The sequence below is a fragment of the Vulpes lagopus genome, chromosome X (assembly GCF_018345385.1).
Source record: "Vulpes lagopus strain Blue_001 chromosome X, ASM1834538v1, whole genome shotgun sequence".
Lineage (NCBI taxonomy): Eukaryota > Metazoa > Chordata > Mammalia > Carnivora > Canidae > Vulpes > Vulpes lagopus.
In genome coordinates, this window is record NC_054848.1 from 39,045,600 (window position 1) to 39,056,211 (window position 10,612).

General features: G+C 36.0%; 1 protein-coding gene across 8 annotated transcripts in view; it reads left to right on the forward strand.

The window, feature by feature from the left end:
* KDM6A (lysine demethylase 6A) overlaps positions 1–10,612 on the forward strand; it is a 214,842-nt gene that overhangs the window by 154,728 nt on the left and 49,502 nt on the right. For 2 of the 8 annotated variants that reach the window (XR_005985746.1, XM_041742245.1), the window contains exons 11-17: positions 2,261–2,359; positions 2,508–2,727; positions 3,286–3,420; positions 3,871–4,026; positions 4,595–4,690; positions 5,569–5,670; positions 6,329–6,724. Coding sequence is in view for 7 of the 8 variants with exons in the window: in XM_041742245.1 (XP_041598179.1) it covers positions 2,261–2,359; positions 2,508–2,727; positions 3,286–3,420; positions 3,871–4,026; positions 4,595–4,690; positions 5,569–5,670; positions 6,329–6,724 (1,204 nt within the window). In the remaining variant the exon portion in view is untranslated. The remainder of the gene's footprint in view (positions 1–2,260; positions 2,360–2,507; positions 2,728–3,285; positions 3,421–3,870; positions 4,027–4,594; positions 4,691–5,568; positions 5,671–6,328; positions 6,725–10,612) is intronic. The other 6 variants (XM_041742247.1, XM_041742246.1, XM_041742248.1 and 3 more) reach the window with 6 other exon arrangements.

Consider the following 10,612-nt stretch of genomic DNA (forward strand, 5'->3'; position numbering starts at 1 on the left):
TTACCTAACATTATCTGTTTTACTGTTCTTACCTCACGTCAAAGTAAGCATGTTTCGAACCTCATTCATCATCATTCTTTTTTAAACTGTCTCTTCTCCTTTTATTTTTGCCAGTGAGGTCATCTTTTTTTTTTTTTTTTTTTTTTTTTTTTTTTTCTAAACTCTCTTTGCTTGGGATCCCTGGGTGGCTCAGAGGTTTGGCACCTGCCTTCGGCCCAGGGCAAAACCTGGAATCCCAGGATCGAGTCCCACATCAGGCTCCCTGCATGGAGCCTGCTTCTCCCTCTGCCTGTGTCTCTGCCTCTCTCTCTCCTCTCTCTCTCTCTCTCTCTCTCTCTCTCTCTGTGTGTGTGTGTGTGTCTCTCTCTGTGTGTTTCTCATGAATAAATAAATAAAATATTTTAAAATAAACAAACAAACAAACTATCTTTGCTCAGCCTTAAATCTAAGTTATAACCCCCCTTTCCCCTCATGATTATCTAATCGTCACAAAGTCTTTATCTAGTCTTTTTGGTTTACTATTTCTGCTTTTCTCTTTCTTGCCACTCTCATTACTTTGACCCCAATTTTGGGCTGTTCCAAACCAGTGAGTATAGCTGCCTTCTTTTTTACTGTCCATAATCTATTTTCCTTTCAGTTGATCCCTACACACTGTTAACAGATTAATATTCCTATAAAGTTCTTTCATGATACTATTTCCCCTGTTAGAAGAACAAAAGCTTCAGGGTATCCTTGGGCTGAATTTATAATGCTCTACTCTTTGTATCTGTGCTGTCTTATATACGTTAGGTTTTGCTCATACTGTTCAGACAACATTTTGAAATGCCTTCTCTCATCATTTCTGGATCAGTGGTTCCCAGACTTTTGGATTACAGGAATCAGTAACATTTCAAAGAATAATTATGAGGATCTAAATATGCTATTTGGGCACAGAAAAACATTTAAGAATTTTTTGCTGTTTACTCAGCCAGTTTTTCAGAATAAGTTGGTTACAATATAAATACTAATTAGTTTAATGGTTTAATGGAAAATTTATGTATGTATATGTTGTTTTTCCATTTTATTTTCATGGTCAAATTGCCATATACTAGCTAATAATAGGTAATCCCTGATCTAAACAATATACATCTATACATATTCAGATTCCTTAATGTTATCCTTCCCTTTCTTCTCCTAAATCCTGTAGTGTGTATTGTGATGTCTTCTACCCTAAATTCTCAGACCAGTTACTGTCTGTGCCAGCCATAGGATGCAGCATCATGACATTTATAATGTGTCTTGAACCCTCAACTAAATTGTAAGCTCCTTGAAGTCAGGGACTGGGTTTTTTTTTTTTTTTTTTTCTTTTCCTTAGTGCCAGGCACTAAGAAAATAATTTCTGTATTTATAGTTTCAGCTGCTACTCTGTGTATCCATCTGGTACATCTGCATTAAGAAAATGACAGGTCCTTGAAACTTTTTTTTCTTAAAGATTTTATTTATTCATGAGAGACACAGAGAGAGAGGCAGAGACATAGGCAGAGGGAGAAGCAGGCTCCATGCAGGGAGCCCGATGTAGGACTCAATCCCAGGACTCCAGGATCATGCCCTGAGCCAAAGACAGACACTCAACCATTGAGCCACTCAGGAGTCCCAGGTCCTTGAAACTTTAATCATACCTTCTACCCTTACGTGTCATGAAATAATGCACTCACCTTACTATTACTTATTTTGATATTTAGCTTGATCTTACTTGCGTCTTAATATTTGTATTTTTTTTCCGAATTACAGAATGATTGACCTCATGGTTATTATTTAGGAAAGGAGAATTGAAATCTGATTCAGCAAGTCTTACATAGAATGGTTTTCTTGGTTTTTAACTCTGTATTTTTACTGAATGTAAGCTATATAAATAGATAAAATGATTTAAGTGGAATGGCACGTGCATGTGTATGCACGTGTGTGCTTTCAACTCAATATATTGAAGTAATATTGTCTTTAATTATTTTAATATTGTTCATTAATGCGGTGTGCTTTAGCACTTATCAGAAAGACTATAATAAATTTTACTTAATGGTTAATTATAATGTACACCACAATTTTTATATATATATATATATATATACATACATACATACATACACATAAACACATTCACAGAAATATGTTAGCTTATTAGGATATTTTTATTTGCTTTGATATATGTAGTCCATTATTCAGCAGATTAATCAATCAGTATTAACTGAGTTATCTGGATTTTTTTTTTTCCCTCCCCTCTCAGGTGCTATTCAAGTATTGGGAAAGTTCAGGATGCCTTTATATCTTACAGGCAGTCTATTGATAAATCAGAAGCAAGTGCAGATACATGGTGTTCAATAGGGTAAGACGTCATATAAAACTAATGGTGTCATACTTGATATACACCAGTTGCATCATATGTAATGTACTTGGTAGTTCATATCACATATGAAGCTAAGTAGTTCTTCTTAGTTGACCTATTTTTTTTTTTTATTACTTTCTCTTTCTAGCGTGCTATATCAGCAGCAAAATCAGCCTATGGATGCTTTACAGGCTTATATTTGTGCTGTACAATTGGACCATGGCCATGCTGCAGCCTGGATGGACCTAGGCACACTCTATGAATCCTGCAACCAGCCTCAGGATGCCATTAAATGCTACTTAAATGCAACCAGAAGCAAAAGTTGTAGTAATACCTCTGCACTTGCAGCACGAATTAAGTATTTACAGGTAAAACTTTTAAATAGCAATTTTTTAAAGGCCCATGTTTCCCCATGACACTCAGGCAGGAGGCGGGTGGCTGGAAAGTTTGTCTAGTTGTGTTTTGATGTCTATAATTTGTTTCCATATTTTGTAAACATACCATAGCTTGTAATATTATTTTACTTTTCATTTTAAGTAAGATATGCAGTATTTAAAAGATGATCTTTTGCACATTTACTGTTGATGCATATTAATTTACATAATTTTTTTCTATGTACTGTCTACATTTTTAAGTTGTCATAGCATTTTAGAAAAAAGAACACAAACACTGTCTTTCACTCTTGCTTGGAGTTTCATGAGAAGACAGCTATGAGAACTCTGAAAACAGAGCTTAGCTTTGTTTTAATTCTCACAAAGGTTTATATTCCGGTTACCCTCTTTATACTTAGTATCTTTCTGAAACCCCAAATTAAGAATCTATTTTCTTTTAAAAACAATTAGTTATAGCATTTAGGAAGATATAGTGGACTTGCTCTTACTCAAGTAGGCTTGTGTTAAATTTGCTTTTTACATAATTTTTCCTAGGCTCAGTTGTGTAACCTTCCACAAGGTAGTCTACAGAATAAAACTAAATTACTTCCTAGTATTGAGGAGGCGTGGAGCCTACCAATCCCCGCAGAGCTTACCTCCAGGCAGGGTGCCATGAACACAGCACAGCAGGTGAGAAGTTGGGTTATGTTCTGCAGGTGCCCAGCTTTAAGGGTTCTTTTCAATCTATAGTGGTCAAGCGTATTTTACTAAGTACAGGAGGCTTTTATTAATGAAAAGCCTTTTGCTTTAATTGCAAAGGGATTCTAGATCAAAATAAAACTCCCTCTGATACGGGAAGAAATTTTGGGGTGCCAATTTAGAACCTTTGTGCATTTTCATGATTTTGAAGGAGATTTCTTAAAATAATGCTACAGTGGTTTGTTTAATTTTTAAAGCAGTTTTTCAAAGGAAGGTACACATTCCTCCATTGAAGATTCATTTGATTTTGATTTTCAATAATTGCAATCAGCGATGTCCACATAGCTTTGAAAAGTATGCAGTTTGTAAAGTTTTATAATTTGAAGGAATGAACTAAGAATATATAGAACCCTATTTTTGTCTTCCTTCTGTGATTCTTAGGCATGTAAACCTCATCATCCAAATACTGAACCTGTATTAGGCCTCAGTCAAACACCAATTTCACAGCAGTCCTTGCCACTACACATGATTCCTTCTAGCCAAGTAGATGACCTGTCCAGTCCTGCCAAGAGGAAAAGAACATCTAGTCCAACAAAGGTATATGTTTTAGAGAAATAGAAAATCCCAGTCAAAAAGGAAACTCCTAACTGCCCTGAACTTGTGCAGTTTGAATATATCTTGTCCTTTATTTTAAATCTGTGGACATCAAAGAGTGAAAGGTTTGAGTTTTTCCATCCCAGATTCTTAGCATCATATTAAATATAGAAAGTAGGGATAAATTTGCATTCATCAAATCATTTTATTCATCTCCCTGCCGTTAAAATCTCAACACACTTCTCATCATCACTTTTCTCCTTACATTGAGATAAATTTATTGTTGGATCTAGTGGACAGTGTGCTATTTAGGTTAGCCATTTGGGCCATAGTTTAGGGGTGGGCCTTTTTGGGTGGCTTATTAAAGAATCAATATTTTTGTTTTAAATTTATGATCTCCCAAATTTATTATGCATGTAAAATTATCTTTAAAAGAATTTGTCATAACATGTTTTATATGTAAATATTCCAATTCATAGTCATTTGGCCTTCATTAGTCATTGTTAGTAACTCTATGCATTTAACCAAATATTCTTTAATTTTTTTTTTTTTTCTTTACAATTTTCCTCAGAATACTTCTGATAATTGGAGTAGTGGCCATGCAGTGTCACATCCTCCAGTACAGCAACAAGCTCATTCGTGGTGTTTGACACCACAGAAATTACAGGTATGTAAGATACACTTTAGACAGATTGTTTTTCCTCTTAAAAAAAGAGTAAAAGCAGTAAACTTTAAATTTTTAAGTATTCTTCAAGTTGAATAGCAGTAAATCCAATTAATATGCACATAAGTAAAATAAACACACCTTTAAACAGGTAGTATATTCATATGGCTCAAACTGCATCGATACGATTATAGACTGTATAAATTCTCCTTTCAGCTCCTGCTCCTACCCACTTAGTTCTCCTTTTAACAGCCAGCTAGTGTTATTAGTTTACCTATCTTTCCTCAGATATGTCATGCATGTACAAGCAAATATGTATCCTCCTTCTTTCTTTGTTATTATTTTTCTCCTTTTTTACCTAACTGGTAGAATGCTATATGTATTCTTAACAATGTATTTTTATAGACCTTTCCATGTCAGTATGTAAAGAGCTTCTTTGTTCTTTTATAGCTACAGTATATTTCTTTATGTAGATGTCACACCTTTAAGCAGAGCGCTAGTTTTGGATAGTCAGGCTATCTTCAAACTTTCCTTTTCTAAACAGTGCCACATTGAGTGTATTTGTCATGCATTTTTAAGCTTAAAGAACTTTCTGTGTAAATACTGAAAAATACTGTTTTAACGAGTAAAATTTTATGCCCATTTGTCTCAAATATCACATTATAGTAAATCTCTTTAGATGAATGTTTATTTCTTACCTTCTCAAACTTCTTAAAGGGCTTCATCCTGGGGTTGATTGCCATTGACCAGGAATCTGTCTTTGACTAGACAGCAGTTCTGAGTTGGTCTAGTCATTTCAGGACAAGGTTGCTTAGAATAGTGAGCTTGAGCTGGTTTCTTAGATATGCCTTTGACTGTATTCTCCTTTCTTCTTCTTCTAGCACTTGGAACAGCTCCGTGCAAATAGAAATAACTTAAATCCAGCACAGAAACTGATGCTGGAACAGCTGGAAAGTCAGTTTGTCTTAATGCAACAACACCAAGTGTGTATAGCATTTTTTTCCCCTAAAATTTGTTAGAATTTTGAGTATTTTTCTTGACTAAAACATCCTTTTAGAGCATGTTCATGCCCACTTCTTTCTGCCAGTATTTGGTGGAATTTAGTAATCTTACTTCTTAAACTACTAATAATGGACAGAGATTTTTAGGTAAAAACAGCTGTAAATTTAATTTTGAGCATAAGACTGGGTATTTTGTTATGTATTTACATGCTATTTTGCCTGTGTTCCAAGAGTTTATTCATATTATTTAATACTTAACAAACTATCCTAAACTGAGGTGAGATTTTTTAGGACTTGTTTAGTTTGGAGGGTCTGGCATATAAATATACTAGAATGAAAATTTGATATCCCCTGTTTTGTGCTTAAGGAAAAAGACCTATAAATTCCGAAATTTTCATAATTTTCAGCTGCTTTCTTTTATCATTACTAAAGAGGTGTTTCTGAAAACAGATTTCTGCTTTTCTGAGGAAGCTAATCTAAATATGAACAAACAAAATTTCTTGTTTCTAAAACTGTATTTCTCAACCTAGAGAAATTAAATGTTAGGGTAAAATCAGAGATTACCTGGTTATACACCTTCATATTCCAGTTCTCTACCTTATGGGCCACACTACAGCATTTTTCATTTGCTTTTTCACAGATGAGACAAACAGGAGTTGCACAGGTACGATCTACTGGAATTCCTAATGGGCCAACAGCTGACTCATCACTGCCTACAAACTCAGTCTCTGGCCAGCAGCCACAGCTTGCTCTGACCAGAGTGCCTAGCGTCTCTCAGCCTGGAGTCCGCCCTGCCTGCCCTGGGCAGCCTTTGGCCAACGGACCCTTTTCTGCAGGCCATGTTCCCTGTAGCACATCAAGAACGCTGGGGAGTACAGACACTATATTGATAGGCAATAATCACATAACAGGAAGTGGAAGTAATGGAAACGTGCCTTACCTGCAGCGAAACGCACTCACTCTACCTCATAACCGCACAAACCTGACCAGCAGCGCAGAGGAGCCGTGGAAAAACCAACTATCTAACTCCACTCAGGTAATAGAAGGACTAACTGCCTTGTTGGCTCCTCACATAATAGTTGTCTTTATTTGGTATTAGGTATTTTGAGAGGAAAATAAATAGAAATTTGAAGAACTGTTTTTATAAGCATTTTACAGTACTATAATGTTATTAGCTACATTTTGACTCCCTATACACACACACAAATATGTTTTCTTCTCCATTATAAAATTCTCTCCCATGCACACGCACACATACACACCCACATAATCTTGGAATTTCCCCCCCCCCCCAAAAAAAATAGATCATACAGTCCCCAAAAATTTACTGTTAATTTACAATGGCATAAACATTTATGTAATGCTACTTAGTTCATTTCTACATATATTACCTACTTAAGATCAGGTGCTTATGCTAAGTTTTAGATATTCACTGTAGTGGGTGAAAAAGACCATTAGAGAAACGGTTACTATAAATTACAGTGAAGCATAACTTTGGTGAAAAGTGTTGCCAGAGTACCTAGGAGGGCACATAAACTGAGATGTTGGAGTCTCCAGAAATTAGAGAATTTGGGAGTGGGGAGAGTTGGTAAAGTGCTCCTAGAGTATAGATTATGAAGAAGGAGGGGTGAAATATGAGGCTGAGGAAGGTAGAGAAAGTTGCCTGTCTGTCTCAAAGGCAAAGTGGAGCCCTTGAAGTTTTCAGAACAGAATAATGGATTTCATGAACATTATTTCTATCAAAGATACCTGCCATATTTTACTCAGTTCACTGTTAGACATATAATTTCTTAGTTTTTACTACTAAATATTCATGCACATAGTTTTTCCCCTATGTTTTGGATTGTTTCCATGGAACAGGTGTTTCAAAGTGGAACTGAAGGGTCAAAGAGTAAGCATCAAAAAAAAAAAAAAATTTTGCCAACACACATTGCCAAAGTATTTGTACTTTTATTAGTCCATTTTAAGAAATATTTGACTTACTGCTAGTTAGCCTTATGTTATTGATCAAACTGAGATAATTTCCTTTTCTAAGACTTTGAAGTTTATTCTTGAAGTATTACTGTTGCTGGGACCATCCCTTCTATTATGATTAGAAGTTTAATTTATTCTTAAATGTTGAGCACCTACTATGTCCATGTCCTATTTCAGGTTCTGGGGATAAATCCACAAACACACAAAAATGTCTCCATGCAGGTGAAAAAACAATAGAACAGTCTATATAGAACATTAGGTAATGATCTGATTAGTTCTCTGGAAAAGTGTATTAGAAAGGGGAGCTGGGGAGCACTAGAGATCAGTGGTAGAGGATTCACAGGAAGGTCCGGGAAGGCTTCACTGGAAGGTGATGTGAATAAAGACCTGAAGGAGTTATAGAAGTAAGCCTTGAAGGTATTTGTGATAAGAATTTTACAATTCCAGGAAACAGCAAAGAGCAATAGGCCCTATGGTAGGGAGTGTATTTTGCATTTTTTGAGTCAAATCAAGGTGGCAAGCATGGCTGAGCCAGGCCAACAAAGGGTGAGAAGGGAGGTAAATGTCCAGCTGGAAACAAGCTGGCTAAATCATGTTCAGCCTTGTAGGCCATTTTAAGGGTATTGAATTTTATTGTGTATTACATGAGAAATTGTAGGGGAGTTTTGAGTGGAGGAATAACATGTTCTGACTTAGTTTTTAACTAGATCTTCCCTGGTGCTCTGTGGATAGACTAAAGGAGGCAAAGGTAAAAATGATATGACCGATTTGGAGATATATTGCTGTAATCCAAGTTAAGAGGTGGTGGTGGCTAGATCCAGAATGGCAACAGTAGAAGCGGTCAGCTTTTGGATTAATTTGGAAGTTAGAACTGATGGGATTAGCTAATAGAGTGGGGTATGAGAGAGGGGAGTCCAAGCTAGCCTGACTCAACTCAAGGGATGGACGAGTCTGGGTGAGATCACTATGCAGGAGGTATAGAGGGGGTAGTGAGTAGATGGAGGAAGAAGATTCAAGACTGTGAGCCTTAGAGCATTCCAGTGTGATAGGTCAAGAAATTGAAGAACTAGTAAAGAAGATTAGAAGGGGAGTGACCTGTGAGGTGGTAGTAGGAGATCTAGGAGAATGTGAGTGATTCCCTGGAAGTCAAGTGAGGAAAATCTTTCAAGGAAGAAAGCATGATCAAAGTATAAATCATGTAGTGCTCCTAGGTCTAGTAAGGTTGAAGACTGGGAATTGACCATCTTAGGTATTTGGTGACATTGCTGGGACCAGGAAGAACTAAGGCTAAATCTACTCCATGACCACGACCTGCTTTTGTTACTGTTTTTGTTTTTACAGCCACAAATGAAGAAGGAATTTTTCATTTTTAAAGCATTTAAAAAAAAAAAAAACGTAACAGAGACTGTATGGCCCACAAAGCCTAAAATATTTGCTGTGTGACACTTTACAAAAAACGTTTGGATAACAACAATTTCAGTGAATTGGTGGGGACAAAAGCCTAACTGTAGTTGGCTTCAACACTAAAATGGAAGGAGAGAAATTGAAAGCAATAAATACAGACCGTTCCAACACAGAGACTTTAAAGTCATGTGGGCTGTGCACTACACAGTGTCAGAGGTGCCATCCTCATAGATCATGACATAAAAAGGAAGGAGAGAAACAGGTGGTAGCTGAAGGGGAAGTGGGATTAACAGTTGTTTTTTGTTTTAAATTTAAGTTGGAAGAAATAAGAAAGAAATTTGGGGGGTAGGGCAGTGAAAGCTAATGGGGCAGGGTTTAGTAGAGAGGGAGATATTAACACAGGAGAAAGAGGAGAGAATTCTTTTTTTTAAAAAAATAAATTAATTTTTTATTGGTGTTCAATTTACCAACATACAGAATAACACCCAGTGCTCATCCCGTCAAGTGCCCCCCTCAGTGCCCTTCACCCATTAACCCCCACCCCCCGGAGAGAATTCTTAGAGTAGGTGAGAGGATGGGATTTTGGGGGTTCTGGGTCTTTCAACATTAAAAGATTGTTAAAAAGATAACACGCAATTTTTGTTAGAATGCCTATAGTGCTAAGGTATAATTGGCAGATAATAAATGAGAACCTGTGTTACTATTGTAACTTGTGATTCTGTTATTCTTTATTATGTCTAATTCCCTGACTTGCTTAGATTTTCAGTAAATACTCTTTTAACTCCACTTTGGAAATACTGTCTTTCAAAAACATAATTCCAATGAAAGAACCTTCAGTTAACAGGCCATGAGGCCTCTATATGACAGAATACTAAGTGGCAGAGAGCCACAGCCTTGGTTTCACAGGCTCCCAGGCCAGTCAGTGTCCGTAGAAGCTTTATAATTTGGTAATGCAGTTGGGAAAGTTGTCTAAAAAATCTCATTGAATTGATTCTAGGTCAGAAGTTTCCTAAATGAGGTTGCTGCATGACCACCATAGCTGGGGAGCTTCTATCTCTGGTATTAATATAATTAAGGAGGCTTTTTCAATACTGTCTTTTACATAAAGTTCTTCTGATACTTTTCTCAAGTTGTAATGAAAGCTAGACCATTGATAGACTTGTATGGTGTATCTACCTTTCAGCTTTTCATGACTAGAGGACATAGAGATTAGTATTAATTCACGTTACATTTGTGAAGCATTTGTTCAAAGGTACCACTTAAGATATGAAAGTAAAATGATATAAATTGTAGGTGATTGTTCAGTAAGTACTCTAAAGAATTTATCCCCTAAAATACTTGACTTGCACATAGAGATATAATAAAATGCTTAGTTTTTTTACTGATCTGTGTAACTTAAGCTATTATCTTTTAAGTAAATATTTGGTGATAAATGAAATTTAAAAAAAAATGAAATTTTGACTCAGCCACCCAGACTTTCTTAGATGATATTTTAAGTATTGATATGCTTATAAATTTATAGTATTTTTACTTTATGAAAGTTTTC